This window comes from Pipra filicauda, unplaced genomic scaffold (genome assembly GCF_003945595.2).
Source record: "Pipra filicauda isolate LSUMZ 115617 unplaced genomic scaffold, ASM394559v2 scaffold99_size2403431_pilon, whole genome shotgun sequence".
In the NCBI taxonomy this organism is placed as follows: Eukaryota; Metazoa; Chordata; class Aves; order Passeriformes; family Pipridae; genus Pipra; species Pipra filicauda.
In genome coordinates, this window is record NW_024105197.1 from 699726 (window position 1) to 717172 (window position 17447).

Genomic DNA, 17447 nt, shown 5'->3' on the forward strand with positions numbered 1-17447 from the left:
TACTGTTTTGTATTTTTATTCTGCCTCTGTTTAAATATTGTCAAGAATAAAATTAATAAAGTGTCCAACCTCAAAAGGCTTTCCAAAATGTTTCCTGTGGGTATGGTAGTGATACAATGATATGCTGAACTGTAGCAGACGATCAGTGGAAAAATAACTATGTCTATAATGTATGCACATGGTATCTACAGAGTAACAGTCTACTTGCAAAGAAAAGTGATGTGGAGTTCTTTATGTGTACTTCTTTAGTGATACTTACAAGGGAAAAGGTGTCTTGGTACTAAAAATAATACTCTTTAAAAACCCTCTTCACTTTTACATTCTAATAATAGTCTTGTTTTAACAGAAGAGGGGGAAGAAAGGGAAATTTCCTTCACATAAAGGAATAGCTGCTTTCATCTTTTTATTATTTTGGAAAAATGTAATATTTGCATGAACATTTTAAATATTCATTGATGTATGCTAGGATCTTTGCCTTTTTAATTTGGGCTTTACATCTTTAGAGTGAGCAATAGCATTTTAAATTTAAATTTTCAGTGGAACTTTGGAAGAAGAAATATGATGTGTTGACATACCATTTGCTTTAAAAAACCTCAACAAACATAACTCCCAAACACAATGTACACACCCTCCCGCCCCACCCCTTAGTTTAAGTCATTAGATATATTCCAGGAAGTGATCTCCATTTTTTTTTCTAAAAGAAGTCAGCATGTTGCTATTGCTTCTTGTCTTAAAGTTTGCGTCCAATTCAGTTTTGTAACACCATCACAGCAGACTTTTTACCACTTAAATGATAAAAGTTTCAATAGGCACTTTAGTGGAATTACGAAAAAGCTACCACTCTTCCACCACGATGCCAGAAAGCTATCTTCGTTCTAAGTCAGGTCAGTAAACTGCACCTTGAAGGCCTGAGCTTGTCTCAGTGTAATTCCAGAGTAACAAAATAACAACAACAAAAACCTGTGTATGTTACAGGATTTATCATTCTTTTGCAGATCAAACCAAAACTGACAGTATGATAAATGTAGTAACTTGCTGGAAACAGTTGCTGTCTTATATAATCAAAGTAACTGTGTCATATATAAAGCTTAGGTTTATCTTTTAAATTTGTTGTTGGTTTACTTTTCTTTTTATTTCACTGTTGTAGTTGTACTTAAGTGACTTTGTCAGGGTTATAACTTTCTTCTCCGAACATGTCTGCCAAGATCTTAAAGCGAGGTCCCCAGTCACTCAGATAGTCATAATCCTGATCTGCCTCTGTAGTAAGGGAGTCTATAGAGCTGAGAGACTCTGCAACAGATCCATTTCCTTCATAAGCATAGGTTGCCAAGGAGTCATAAGGGGGGGCAGATGGATCTGCATCATTTTCCTTCAGCCTTTGATTAATGAAATCTCTTATGTCTGTGTTATCTTCTGCTGGTGGTCTGTGGCGCGGAAAACGCAAGGTGTCTGGTTTTATGTCCCTGCGTATTTTGTTATCTTCAATCACTTTGGGATTTCTCAGGGCACCTATGTCGAAAGCCTGGGTGTCCTCTTCTCCACCTCCTTCATCATCATAATGGATAACATTATCTCTGATGTCTTCTTTAGAGGTCATCAGGGTGTCCTTTTTCTTCTGCCTCCGTAGTGCTACATACAGTACCACAATGACTGTAATGAGAGACAACTGAAGTTAAGACATGCACAGAAATAATTTTGTACTCTCATGACGTATCCTTTTATCTTTCTTTGAAAGCTGCAAGCAATCAAAGGGACTTTTCTCTTTAGAAAAATGCAGCGCTTAGCAGTGCTCTAGCCAATGAAAAGTCATTTGCTCTTTGATGTATGAGTCTAACATTCCTAAGTGCTTGCTCTACTGCTGGAGGAAGTAACAAATAATTTTCCTACTGTTCTTCTTTGCAAACAAATAGAACTGGACAGGACTTCATCTTGTTAGTTCATAGAGACAGAGATAGGATTTTTTTAAAAAGTCTTCCACAGCAAAATAGAGAAAAAAAACCCTAAATTTCCACATTGAAGGGAAGAAAAAAACCCAGACAAGTGACAAACAATCACAAGAATCAAACTCACACAGTTACAAAGAGGAAAAAAAAATTCGGAACTTTCAATAATAAATAATTTGAATAATTTAAAATTTAGAATTTTTGAAGTGCAGAAAAAAATAATCCTACATTAGCTTTTTATGCGGTACACTTTGATCTCTTCAGGGATCTGCTTCAAAAAATCATGTGTTATACAGTTTTGGAGAGAAGAGCGGTCCAGGAGAGCTGGTTGATTTTTAAGTATCACCTCCTCCAAACTCAAATTTGGCCCAACCTGAGGAGCAGAAAATCAAGCAAAGGCAGCAGGAGGCTTGCATTGATGAATAAGAAGCTCTTGACTAAACTCAGTGATAAAAAAAGAGGCATCTAAGAGCTGAAAACAGATGAGCGAGCCAGGAGAAATATACTGTGGCAGTCTGAACATGCAAGAGTGCGGTTAGGAAAGACAAAGCCCATCCGGCACTATCTCACAAGGGACGTGAAGGGTGACAAGAAGGGCTTGTACAAGTAAGACAGCAAAAAAAAAAAAAAGGTAAAGGTGGGCCCATGGCTGAATGGGGGAGGGGAGCTGTTGACAAATGACATGGAAAAATCCAACCTAGTCAATATCTTCTTTGCTTCTGTCTTTATTGATAAAGTTTTCCTGCAGTAATTCCAGGTGCCTGAGATCAGAGGGTAAGTCTGGAAATAGAAAGACTAATCCTTGGCAGAAGAGGATCATGTTAGGGAACATGTAAATGAACTGAACACATAAGTACATGGGACCTGATGGGGATACATATATGAATGGTGAGGAAGATGGCTGATGTCATTGTGAGGCCACTTGAGATAATTTTTGAAAGGTCTGGGGGAAGTTTCTGAGGACTGGAGCAAGTGTCAAGCCTATCTTCAAAAAGGGCAAGAAGAATGAGCTAGGGAACTACAGGCCAATCAACCCCACATTGATTCTGAGGAATGTGTTGGAGAAAATAATTCTGGGAACTAAGAAGGGGAACAAGGCTAGCAAGCATAGATTTATGAAAGTGAATTGTGCTTAACTCACCTGATAGGTTTCTACACTGAGATAACTGGTGGATGAAGGGAGAAAAGTGCATTAATTTTATCCTACCTTTAGTAAAACTTCTGTTGTTATCTCTAAGAACAACTTCCTTAGAAAATCTGAGAAAGTGTAGACAAGCAGACAGTGAGGTGGATTGCAAAGCTGGTAAAACTGTCAGACTGCAAAGATTGTGATCAACATTTCAAAAGTCAGATGGAAGTTGGTCATTATTATTATTATACCCCAGGGTTTGATACTGGGACTACTTTTCTTTTTTACGACATCTTCATTTAAGACATCTTCATAAATTACCTGGATCATGGGATTTTTATCACCTCAACAAGATGATAAAAAAGAGAAGTCGTGCCACAATTCAAAGGGATCTTACCAGGCTGGGGGAATGGGCCAAAAGGAGCTCCAACGTTCAACGAACAGAAATTCCAAGTCCCACACATGGAGAGGAGTAACTGTATACTGCAAATGCTGTTGTCTGACTGACCAGAAAGCAGCTTGATAGACAAGGCCTTATGAACTGGTGAACAAGTTCACCATGAGCCATCAATGTGCCCCTGTTGCAAAGATCAACAGTATTTGGGACTGCAACAGAAGAAACACTGTTAGCAGGTCTAGTGAGATGATCATTCCCCTCTTCTCAGCTCCGGTCACGCACGCTTGGAGTTCTGGGTTCAGTTCTGGTCTCCTCATTACAGGACAGTCATGGAGAGAATCCAATGCAGAGTCACAAAGGTGATTAAAGGAATTGGAACATTTGCCATACAAGGAGAGACTAAGAGGACCAGGTCTGTTCATTTTGAAGAAGAGACAGCTCAGGGGGATCTTATCAATTTGTATAGGTATCTGATGGATGGAAGTAAAGATGGAGCCAGGTTTTTGTGAATGGTGCCCAGTGACAGGACAAAAGACAAGGGGCACAAACTGAAATGCAGGAAAATCCATTAAAATGTAAGAAAGAAAGCTTCTTTATTGTCAGGATGTCAAGCAGTAGAACATGTTGTCCAGAGAAGCTGTGGGGTATACGTCCTTGGAGATACTCAAAACACACCTGGTTACTAAAAAACCTGCTCTAATTGGAATTGTGATAAAGCAGACACATTCATCTTGCTTCAAAAAAACTGACCTATTTTGGTTTTCTGATTGATTTGGTTTTGTTTTAAATTCTCCAGAATTAATGTATTTTAATTGCTACTCCGTGGGAGGTGTGACCATTTGCCATTCTTCTGATTTGAAACAACATTTTTCTCACAATATAATTTTTTGACACAGAATAGAAATTCTCACTTTTACCTACTGCTTCTCGGAAGCTATTTATGTAACCCTGAGCCTTTACTAATTTGCTTAAGTGGTAAACTACTGTATAATCCAAATGTAAAGAGATATCCATATGGTATATTCTGTGTCAGGAGCTATTTTTGGATATGCATTAGACCTACGTAAGGAATAGCACGGGATCCAGAAAGCCCACTAGTATCAAGAGGAGACATAGGCTAGCATTTGTAAGACTCAGTCTGCTTTTTGCAGCCCACGTTGTGCCTGTGTAAGATATGAAGTTGGTTTTATTTTATTATCGGTTGATTCAGGCCATATTATAAGTAAGATGCGCACGGCTATTGACTGCTTTGAATATGCTGTGAATAAGGCAGTGTTTAAATATAAAGCAGATCAAATAACAATGCCACCTTATGATACCAATGTCTGCCTGAAATAAAAATCATCCAATGAAGATTTATATGGCTATAGCCAGTCATAGTCTACACTACAATTATTTTCTCCTCTTCCATTTCTTCACTGTCCTTTTGTCCAAGTTCACATACAAAATCAAATAAAGGCTCTTAATAAGTTCTTACTGGTATTACTGTTGGTAAGACTTATCTACCTCAGTAGTATTCTAAAAAAATTATTTTTTCATGAAAGATATTTAAAACTATTTCAGATAAAAAAATATGGTTTGGGTTCCACTGAAAACTGGTTCTCTTCATGCAGTAAGAAATATTGCATGGGTTGGCAGATTCATGGTCATGGTCAGTGCTTTGGGATATTTTCCTAGAAATAAACTGCCACACATTTTCAAAAGCTTTTGTTAAGCACTAGATGAAACTAATGAATAATCAGAGTAATGCACTTCACAGGGTTTCATGAGAACTAACCTAGAAGTATAACAATACACAATAAGATTGCAATCAGCGCTCCTGTGCTGAGGCCAACTGGTAAGAAGATTGCTTCCACGTTGCAGGACTGGATGGTACCATCAGAATCACATCTGCAAACTCGGATAGTCAATGTGTTTGTGCTGCTCTGGACAGGGTAACTGCTGTCTTCTATTACTATTGGAAGAAAGTATAGCTCTTGCTGCCTTCTGCTGTAGCCATTTCTCCTGGTTTCAATCCCAGCTGTGTTGTCTGTAAAACATGACACAGTCATCACCAGATTTTTATTTTGTACTAAAATTCATATTGTAACTTGTGTCAGATTGAGTAATAGACAGCTATTTCATATTTGAAACTTGGTGAATGACATACATTATGTAATTGCCTTCTTTTATCATTACAGAAGGTATTGTATTGTGACTGGTACAGTTATTTTTTGCAGAGCATTAAACAATATTCCTTTTCTTATAAACCTATTAACAGTTAAAATTTCAGAGAAGATAACAATAATTTAGGAAACTCCAAAACTTTACAGGTAGAAGATTAGAAGAATTTTCCAGTTTTCCTTTTCTCCTTGTCTCCTTTTATTTCTAGTCTGTGGCCCAATGAGTTTGGTTGCACATGGATTTAGAATCATGTGTTTATCAATTAATTAATTTCCCTTAAAAACTCAAAGTATTGTACCTGGACAGTATGCAATCACTTTAGCTTTCCTGCCCTGTTAAAAATAACTGAAGAGTACTTCAAAATCAGTAGAGTTTCCATCAATTAGTCAACTCCTAGAAGTTATGTTTTGTCATTTCTTCTCAGTAGGTATTTTAGTTATTGCTGCCTTTCCTGAATCAAACAGAGCAGCAAGGAAATTATGTACGGATTAAAAGAATTACACTGAAAGCAAAACCAAAATTAAATTAGTGGGGAATTAATTAGATGGCAGAACTGAATTAAAGTAGCCTGCAGCAGTTACCATTTTACCATCTCACCCATATTCCTTATTATATTTTTGGAACATGTCATTTGCTGTCTGTGATGGCTTTCATTCCTTGTAGTTTTGTCACTTGGTAAAAGGATTAAGACCTCTGAATTCCATGCTCAAATTGTTGCGTGAAGTTCTGATTAAGGACAATAAGAAGGAATCCTAAATACCCAAATCAGATATGTTATGATTAGGCACCATTGGGAAAGTGCTTGACTGAACAAAATGCTTCAGATGTCTCCTTTTTATCGAACTCAAACATGGACAGGTCAAGTTCAGTTATACTTAGTTTTGAAAAGAAAAAATGTCTTAAAATTGTTCAAATCAAGCCAGCTTCCATCCTCAGCTTGTTCTTTCTCTCTATGATTAATTATCTGCACTGTATAAAAAGTTTTAAAACTAATTTGGATACATTCAGTTTAACCTTATTTCTATTATTAGAATTATCTCTATTATTTTTTTTCTTCCTATTGCAACACTGAAGAGCACTTTAACATGTTAGGATGCAACTAAATGACTTTCCTTTCTCCTTTGAGAAGAATCAATCAGATCAAGCCTCTAAGTCCTTGATTTTGAACAATTTCCGTTGCTCTTCTATGACCCCTTTCAGTAGTTCAAAGTTCTTTTGAAAATATGGACACAGGCATGTGTTTGAACAATAGAGAATAACCTAGAGAAGTTGAGATAGCTTCTGGTTCTTCAGTCTGTTGGTAATAAATTCATTTTTAGGATGTGTGTGACAGCTGGAGAGAAGGAAATTCTGTCTCTTACATGAGCAACGGTGTGTACTCCACATGGAAGCTGCCCTCTAAAGAGCAGAGTGAGGCCAGCAAAGCAGAATGAAGATGTGCAGTCCAGCTGGAAGCACTCCAGCTCTGCCAGGGCCTCATTTCTATTAACATAGTGGATTGGTCTCAGTGCTGCTGAATGGCAACTTTGAGCTTCCGTCTTGCTTTGGTCCTCATTAAGGTTTATCTCGAAGTATAAATAAACCTGGAAAGGTTTATTCTCTTGGGTGCACCACAAACTTATTACACCTGCTGTAGTATCAGACCACCCACGATTTTTAGTTGTATAGAATAACTCTGTGGTTTGGGCTTCTTGATGTATTTAAACATGTTAAGTGCCACCTTTACTTGTAAAAGTGTTCACTGTAGCACAGTGAACAAAACTGTCTCCTTGAAAAATATAAAGATTCCTTTCACAAAGTACCGGCATGATATTAACATAATTGATAACTTAAAAGATAAAGGTATTAGTTTTTAAAAGGTTTCTGCAGGGAAAATAAGGTTGTGTTATAATACCTCTAAACTGTGCACAGAGCAGACCTTCCTCCACTTTTCTGGCAAAAAAAAGGCAGAAGATATTGCAAAACAGAGTTTATGTTTGGACAGATTGCTTCTAATAGCACTGTAAATCATCATAATGAAAAAAGGTTTCTATGATTGGAAAATATTCCACAAAATCTTTTTGTTTGTTTGTTTTTGGTCTTTGCATTGTCACAAACAGTGCACTTCTTTTTTCTTTTCTTGTAAGTGTTAAGAAATGCTTTTAAGTGTCTGTATCTTGGTGGTTTTTAATTCAATTTTTTAATAGCAATATTGCACTTGTTTTTAAACAGTGATGAAACTTCATTAACAGATTAATGAGATCCAAAGTCAACTCAGTGTCATCATTACTGGTTTAGACAGGGAAATTTAATTATCTAACAATATTTGATCAATTTCCTCACCAAACCCATATGCTAAGCACACTTTTCAAGAGCTGTAATTACTGTATAGACTTTTTAGGTTTAAAGATTCTTTTGACTTTTTAAATATATTATATCGACCTGAGAAGACCTGCAAGATTTCTATTTAAAGCAAAAGTTTGTAATGATCTGAAAAAAAATAAATCTTATTGAAATTAAGAGATATTTTAGGAAACAGACATTTTAGGGAAAAAAAAAGAAAGAAATTAAAGCCGTTACTTTAAAGAAGTCTTGACCAAAATACCAAACTTATTTAGAAATACATAGTATTCATGTTCTAAAACTGTGTAATTGTGAAGATACTACCAATATGGACCTTGAAATATGTTTAAAGTGAAAAGTTGAAAGTAATAAATGTAAAGTATGAGGAAGCTTTAAAGAGGTATATTTTCCTAAATCTGTTAAGATACAGAGAACATTCCTTTTTTCTTCTTAATTATAATCATTAGTTAAGTTCATCATGCTGAGTTTTTGAAGGAAAAACTACCAACAGCGAAGTAGGGAACAGAAACTAACAGAAACTTCAGTGTGGCATTAAGAGGAAGGAAACTTAAATGTTACCCAAAATTTTAAATCCAGTGGGACATAAAGGTAAAGCATTTAGATCTTGCTTGGCATAATTGTATTTAGATTTTAAAATGCCACAACTTTTTTTCAAATACTGGTGCCTGTTATTAGACTAAGAACTTCCAGAGAAAAGACCTAATCTTCCAAGAACAGAAGTAAGGGAACTTGAATCATTTATAAGGTTGTCTTTCATATTCACTGAGCTATTTCTCTTAAGCAAACTGTTTGAATGCCCTCTAATAAAATGCTGATCTACATAGTTTTGGCTTTATAAGATACTATTATTCACGGTTGCAATACTATGAATTATTACAGTTTCATTATATACTCTGTTTATCCTTAAGGGAAATTCTTTAATAATCTGTTATTTTTTCTTAACTATCTATGATACAATGAGAAAAAAGTCGCTAAGTTTGTGAATAAACCATTTTCATCATATCAGCTTCACAGGAGAGCTATACATAAAGAGAAAATAAGCATAGTTTATTTTCTTAAATTTCTTTCTTCTTGGATTCTTGAGGATGCTTATTTTGTCGGCTTTAAATTTGTATTACTTGACATTGAAAGAAGTGCATGGCTTCAAAAATAATGTGGGCCATATATTTAAAAGTTTTTTTAAAAGGCTAAAAAAAAATGGCCTCTGCATTTTTTTTCATTTTTTGTATTATTAATTTCTAGCACTTTTTAGGGATTGGATAATTTAATTCTCCAGAAAGAAAACTTTACATCATAATTGGTATAATCTCAAATTTAAATTGAAAAAAGTAATTTTATATAATTATTAAATTTTAAAAAATTAAGAATTATATACTTTTTAATAGTAATACTTATAAACTTCATAGTTGAACATGCAAAAGAATGTTACTGAACTCTGTTGGATGGCTTTAGGTGTTCTTTCTTTGCAGAATAATGTAGACCCTTTTTTATTAAAAGCTTATTTAAAGTTATTTAAAGTTATTTAAATATCACCTAATAGCTCAAAAACTCCTTTTCCCCCCCTTATTTGATTGAAGTAATTAGCGGAGAAAATTTACTACATTTTATTATGTTTTAGCTATGTCTATTCACAAGACTACATTCTTGAAGATGTTTAGACTAGAAAATGAGATCTGTTTTTTGTCTTGGTTTGTTCTTTGCCATCTATCAAATGCACACAAGTTAAAAAGAAAAAAATATATTCAATTACAAAGAAATTGGAAGAAAAATCAGGGATGTCAATTATATAAATCTACAAATTATTAAGAGTGTTGCGAGATGTTGTACTCCAGCACCACTGTCCATATTTAGAACTAACTCTTCTGCAGGACTATGCATTCTCTAGAAAACACAATGTCTGAGTACTTGGAAAATGGCTAGTGAAGTCATAGTATTTAAACAAGACAGTAATAGTGCCTTGTTTAAAGGTATACCTGCATTGGGATATGGATTCTTCCTGAGATACTGAATGATAAAAGGAAGAAAATAAAACAGGTAGCAGTGTTTTTGAAGGCCTGTAGGGAAATCTCAGCCTTTGGTGTTCTGACAATTCCTGTCCCCTAAAAATGAGAAAAGGTGCAAGACCTGAATTTATATTAATATATGTCCCAGATAGTTTAGCAGTTAGAAATGTCAAATAAAAAAGTTAGGTCTGTAGATACAACTGTAATTCAAAGTAACCATATTTGTCATTATAACCACAGCCTGGTGCTCTGAAAAAGATTAGGGGTAAACAACTTACTTCTGTAGTCATGGACTGTGAAATTGGGTTTGTTGGAAGCCTCAGATGACAATTTGAAGGAAAACCTTTGCCCAGCTGGTGACAAATCTTTGTCTGCTGCAGTGATGATCTGTATCACCTGAAACCAGATTAATTCTGAAGTCAGTTCAGTCTTCTAAAAGAAGCAGTTTTGTAGAAGTGCGAAGTGAACACCAAACGAAACAACTGACAGTTAAATCATGCTGGATTACTCTCATTCCCCCAATATACTGGACAGTGGAGGCAGTCTGAATACTATAGCTACCAGAGAACTAATGATGTCTCAGAAGGTCTTGCTTTGATATCTGAAGGAAATCAGAGAGATTTACTCTATATTCATGGTATTTAATATTTGCTGTGTGTGTTAAAATACTAGTGATTGCTTTCAGTTAAGTGATTACACTTCACTTTATCTGCTACTACTGTTACAATCAGTACATGTTGTAGTACTACACAAGCTGAACTCTAATTTTATAGCTTGAAATGGAGTAGGGAGGGTTGAAAGTTCTCCGTCATCTAGGCACAAAGGAACTCCTGTGCCCCAGAGTCCTATCTACTACATTTCAGGTAAGCATAGTTCAATTAATATATTTCAGAGTAGAATTTCTATTGAACTTTTACAAGGGAAGACTTTTTTTATATATCAAGGGTCTGAATATCTATAATATCTATAATTTTGAATCTCAATGCTTGTCACAGCCATCCTGTATCAGGTTTCCCTTTCTATTATTAGTGCCTAAAAAAGAAACCCAGAGTATCTGATAAATTAGGGATTAAACTAGGTTGTATCATAGTTGAAGCACATGGAAAAGGAAATTATATAGGGTTATCATATCAAGTCAGTGATATATCTGTAAAAAAGACAATAAAAATCACATAGACTGATCACATACTATGTACGTATAAAGAGAAGTCAGATTATACGTCAGGCTGAATGTGTTCCTTCCATGACTGGCAGTAATTCTCAAAGCTGAACAGTCAATGTTACAATTCTTCTCTTGGAAACAGTGTTAGCTGTTAGTATGTAAGTTGGTCAGCCTTGGTGCTTTGAAGCACTGTGTTTAATTGCACAAATTTTGTGCAGATGGAGCACATACGAAGAGCCTCTGGGGCCAGCTTTAATAATTCTGGCATCACTCATGATATAAGGTCCTGTGCTGAACTTGAAATAGGTTTTACATACTGTGTATGTACTAGAAACTGCTTATTAAAACAACTTTTCAGTAGGATTGTCTTTAGGGTTATGGATTCTTATTCTCAGAATAGGACACAAAAATGTGTGTAATCCATCTTTCTCCATTTATTCACTGCAGTTTTCCCCTTATACTTAAGTGTGTTTAAGGAAGAGATTCTCTCTCCTCTCATAACTATTTCTTCTCTCATAGCTATTATATGCATATTAAAGAGTGGCTTGGGTCCATATAATTAGGGAAAATAAAAATAGATTGCAAATAGACCATAAAGGTCAACAAACAGAATTCCAATAGGTATTTCCGACACAGACATTTTATTTGTAAAAGAATTCCAATCACGATGTCATTTTCAAACCTAGAAATTTCTACTGCTATAAAGAAAAAGGAAAGAAAAAGCAAAATAGCAAGCATTACAAATTTGAAATACCTGTCCTGGCTTGGCATTTTCACATACAGATGTCTCATACGGAACTGAAATTTCAGGAGGAAACTCATTGACATCCAGGACATTTATTATAACGTTGACTTTGCTGGCTAATAGTGGGTTACCTATAAACAATTTTTAGGAGAAAATAATTATGTTTGTTGTCATCACCAGTCTACATATGCTGTCATAAACTTTGATCCCAGTACCGTGACTCCCAAAAGTCCTTGACTTCTATTTTTTTCTGATTTGTACCAAGAAGAAAACAAGAGCAAATATATAATTTTGTACCAGACTTTTGTGAAAAAGAAATGCTGAACAACAGTATACATTATGTTTCTTTCAATTGTCCTTCCAATGCAGATATCTTCATCAGTTACTAAACGCATTTTATAAACAAGTTTAGTTGCAAATGCAGTGTCTGATAGAAAGGAGACACAAATTCAATACAAAACAGAGAATATTCTCTTTTACTTTATGCTGAAATCTCTTGCAAGATAGCAAATACATGAAAAACAGTATAGCTGGTAAGTCAAAAGGATAATTCTTTTATTCTTTTGCATTTAAGAAGAGTGACAGACAGATAACTGTTCAAGAAATCTATGCTATGAATCAGAGTAGTGTAGCATTGACAGCATGGGTCCGTGTTTAAGTACAAAAGGAGTTCTCTTGAACATTCTGGCATAAATCATAGAATGAGAGAAGGGCTTGGGTGGGAAGGAACTTTAAAGATCATCTAGTTCTGACCCCCATGCCACATGCAGGGACACGTTCCACTAGAACAGGTTGCTCAAAGCCCCATCCAGCCTGGCCCAGCCAGGGATGGGGCATCCACAACTTCTCTGGGCAACCGTTCCAGTGACTCACTGCCCTCACAGTAAGGAATTTCTTCCTTATCTCTGATCTAAGTCTACCCTCTTCCAGTTTGAAGCCATTACCACTTGTGCTGTCACTTGTCCTATCACTGCATGCCCTTGTGAATTGTTCATCTCCGGCTTTCTTGTAGGATCCCTTCAGGTACTGGAAGGCCGCAGTTAGGTCACCCCAGAGCCTTCTCTTCTCCAGACTGTACAAGCCCAACTCTCTCAGCACGTCTTCATAGGAGATGTGCTCCAGTTCTCTAATCATCTTCATGACCCTCAATGGACCCTTCAAATTATTTGCATTAGGGGCTTGCTTTGCAGTTTGTATAAATCTTTGTATTTCTTTTTTTTATAACTAACATGGCAAGGGGCAAAGTTTCTTCATGTTGGCACTGTAGGAACTTTTCATTTCTTTCTTGTTCTTAGCAACTACTAAATGCAGTGTTTTCAAGAGACCTCTGTCTAAACCAAAGAGTACTCCCAATGATTTCCTAGTTATGTGGGACTAGTTGCAAGAAGAACTTTGCTTTACCTATACAAGTAGCAGATAAGCTGACCATGCTATAAACACAGTTTGAAATCTAGAAGACAACAAAAAACCACTACCCAGATCGCACAATACCTGTAGTTCCTTCCTATGAACATATATATTTAATGGTGAACGTATCTAATAACATATCTTTGAATCCTCATTAATTTCCAAATCACATCAACTGTACTTGGAAAATGTCTCTGTGGAGAAAAGGCATTGTGCACTACAAATGGAAGCAGAGTTTGTTCCAGCAGCTGGGAATTAGGCACTGATTCTTTAAATGCCTGAAGACCTGGAAGAAATCTAGATTGCTTGCTCACAGTTGAATTGGTTCCTTTGCATAATAGGAAATAAAAAAGTCCTAAGAATTTATTTTATTCGGTAGACAGTAGGACCTCTATAGAGAGATCAGAAAATCCCTGAACAGGTCAATTTCACACAGTTGTTGGCAGAAAAAAGCTAACTTAAAACTTCCCTTCTAGCAGTACTCATTGCAAATGACAGATCAACTCACATGGAGTAATTCAGGTTTTTCTTTAGTTTTTATGTGTTTGTTTTAAGGTACAACACTGAGCAACAGGGCCTCAGGAGACCTTTAAACACATTAGAGATAAATGCGTTGTCACAAAAGCACAGGTATAAATGTTAGTTCATGTCCTTCTAGGAATATGTTAACAATGCCTTTCAAATAAAACAATGAACGTATTCAAAATTTATGTGTCATGTACATGGAAAAATTAGCTGATTTTGATAATTTCTATTAGACAGGCTAGTTTCTATGAGGCCTTTTAGGCCACAGTTTTGTGAAATAACTTATATAAATTACTTTTTTTTTTCTGTTTTTTGAAACAGCTTAGGTACTATGTGACTAATATTTTTAAAATTAACAGAAGGATTTGACATTTCTCCCTCACTCAAAATCACGATAGTAAGAATGCTTTGGAAATACACAATTATAATTTTTACAGTTATTTCTCGTTTCTCTAATGGTCTGTGATTTATTCTCTGTGATTCTTTGAAAGATATATTAGAGGCCAAAATTTTTTCTTGATAAGTATTTTAGCAAAGTAGAATTTTACCTTACATAAATGGTCAACAAAAGTCAAATATGAAAGTAAACAGAATTACTAAGATGAACTTATTTCAGGTTTTTCATTTATTTATATGGTTTTCTTTATGGTTTGCACTCATACTGGTTTAAATACTCATGTATATAAAGGAAGACTGCAAGAAGGTTGTGTACAGCTTTGAATTCTTATATAATTAAAAAGACCTGTAATATTCTATGTGAACAAGCATGAAGAATTGCATTTTAAAATACCGCTTTGCAGATTTAACGTCCATTTTCTCTGTTTTTTTGTTGTTGTTGTTTTTCTCAAAATCAAGTCTTTTTGCACTTTGTGAACATGATAGTGATGTACCTGCTGATATCAGTGAGTGAGTCACTAAAAACATTGTCTTTACGCCTTTTAAACCCAAATTACACAGATGAGAAGACAAATTGGTTGAATCATTAGTTTAGGAATTAAGAAACTGGTTTTATGCTTCAATTTTACCTTTAAGATACAGGAAAATTAATTAACTTCATTAACTTTACTTCATCAACTTAATTAATTAATTAACTTCATCTTTCCTCAGTTTTCCTGTCTGTAAAACAGTGACCAACCTGATTCCTTTTTTCACTTGAGTACCATCATTTGTCAACATCTTTATTGTTCAAGGATATTACAGCAGTAGAAAATTTGTAAAATTCTTTGCATAATGAACCTGTAAAAATCCAAGATATCTGAGAAAATAGATACTGATTATGGAGGAGACCTGGTGATTCCTTAATCCTGATTATGGTATGCAGGAGAAGATTAACTGCATTTTGAGATTTAAGCTGAGGTGTCTTTAACATTCTCAAAATTCGAGCCTAAACTTGGATGAGTTGGGAAGACAGTTTGAACAGGAAGGACTATGGTTACTTTATTTTTACCCTTAAGTCATGCTTTTAGGGCAGGAAAGCAGAAATAAGATCTTATGCATTTTATCTATTTCCTCTTCTGTAAAATGGAAAAAAAAATTCCATACTAGGTAATTAGTCAGCACAAGGGGGAACTCTCTGATCACTGGACTGTGATTTTTTTTATGCCATTATGCTCTTACAGCAGCCCTTGGCACAGTTTTGGCATAGGACAACTAGTAGTCATGTAGACAATTCAAATGCACATACTGGGAGTTGTAAGGGACTACTCCTAAAGGATCGATCTACATGTGGACACCCTGTTTGGAAGGTAAGAAGACATAGAAATAAGCTACTTGGTGAGAGCTGGCCTTTGTGCTTTAAATAAATGCAAACCATATTTAATTTATTATTTTGGATGGATCCTGTGGGATCAAAAATATTCGGAAACAGCAACCATGGAAGGTGCTAAGGAGTTGATTCACTCTAAAAAGGAAAAAATACAAATGAACTACAATGAAATATAGTCAGGAAATGAAAAGAAGCACAATGAAATTAGGAAGTGAAATGGGGGAAAACAATATGCATCTGAAACATCCTCTCCCTGCTCGTGCATTTTGTTCTATTTAAAAGCAAAATGTTATTTCTATGACTGGGTAAGGGATCTTCTGCATTCAACTACTTTCATGTCTGTTTCATCAGCATCATGTCTGCAGAACAATCATCCACCTCCTGCTTAAAAACATCACTACTTTGGGACAGGTTTTTTTAACAGGGGCAAGAATAAAGTTATGGTGTCTTGTGTTAAATGTGATAGTAGACTCTCCATCACTCCATGCTGGGTACACCTCTGAGATGTTCCCAAGTGTCAGTTGCGCTATTATTTGGAGACAGATTCCTAGACGGTGTTTAGATCAGATGTTTGGAATTTTTTCAGGGTTAGAAATAAAGATCACAGTATAATGATACATGGCTAGAGTTGGTCATTGTGTAACTTGAGTGGAATAACTCTCCTTCTCCTTATCCCAGTTCCCTATGTGGAACCAGTAACTGCTGTCCTTGTGTAAGATATGCTGTGTTACTGCTGAGTACTGGCAGTGAGTGTACAAGTTGACACAAGCAAGCCTGGAACAAGCAGATTTCATAATTAATCATTTACTAAGGAACCAAGTTCTGTCCCTCTTCAAGCTGCCAGCCTGCACCACGTCTGATATAGGAAGGGATGAAGGTGCAGGATCTGGAGTTTAGGGAAGAATAATCTCAGTGTACATATCTGTATATGTTAAAGAAGTGCAGAATGAGGACACTGGACATGAAACCATTTACAAATTCCCTTACAATCAGGTTTTGAACAAGACTCTCCCCCCGCCCATCCTTCAGTAACAGGTAATGTCAGGAAAAGGTAACTAATAAACACAAGATAACTCTTTGGCCTCATTTTGAAATATTCTCCTTTAAAAATTATACCTTCTGGTATTTTCATGCTAATAATAGTCACATTTATCAGCTACATCTATATCTACATTTACATTTATCAATTGCTTTCTCCTATATTTAACTATCTAAATTGTGGGCCATTTATGCCATTGTTTGCCCAAAATTCATATTACTTCAAGATTTTGGTGGCTGTGAGACAAAAATGTAACATAAGCATCATCTGCAACTTACACACAGGGAGTTCACGCAAGCCTGCTGATGACCTTGGCATCATTTCCCATACATACGGGAAGGATGGCAAAGCCAATTTAATTTATTTTTCTCTCTGACTTGATTGGGATAAAGCTGGTGGGCTTGATTTATAATTGGCCAGTCCAAGAAAAGATAATTTAAAGAATGACCAGTAGGATGTGTCTAAAAGGTGTGGGAAGGGTTGTTGTTGCTATTCTCTCACAATGAGAATACAAAATGCATATTTTAGAAATAAGTTTTTAAAAAAACATAATTTAATATGAATACTACTAGTTTCAAATCCGGTTATTTATCCTTATTATATAAGTTCAATACTGGGCCACCTTCCTTATGCAGTCATGTATATGTTAAGGCACTGCTCAGTGCACTTTCTTCATAATAAGAGATGACAACTTCAGTGTTTCTATGTCAGCACTGAACAAGTGGCAATTTTTTTAATAGTAAAAATTCTTCAAATATAGTAAGTTCCCCTCACTCTTTTTCTTCAAGTGTTTTCTTCTCTCTAACCTTTTTGGCCTGTGTGCAGT

At 35.5% G+C, this 17447-nt stretch overlaps 1 protein-coding gene across 3 annotated transcripts in view; it reads right to left on the bottom strand.

Moving 5' to 3' along the window:
- The window catches only part of LOC113997535 (cadherin-12), a 347586-nt gene continuing 330139 nt past the window's right edge, over nt 1-17447 (bottom strand). For all 3 annotated transcript variants that reach the window (XM_039378099.1, XM_027739466.2, XM_039378100.1), the window contains 4 exons: nt 11895-12016; nt 10257-10374; nt 5247-5498; nt 1-1650 (listed from right to left, as the gene is read on the bottom strand). In XM_039378099.1, the coding sequence (XP_039234033.1) occupies nt 1154-1650; nt 5247-5498; nt 10257-10374; nt 11895-12016 (989 nt within the window). In that variant the 3' untranslated portion in view covers nt 1-1153. The remainder of the gene's footprint in view (nt 1651-5246; nt 5499-10256; nt 10375-11894; nt 12017-17447) is intronic.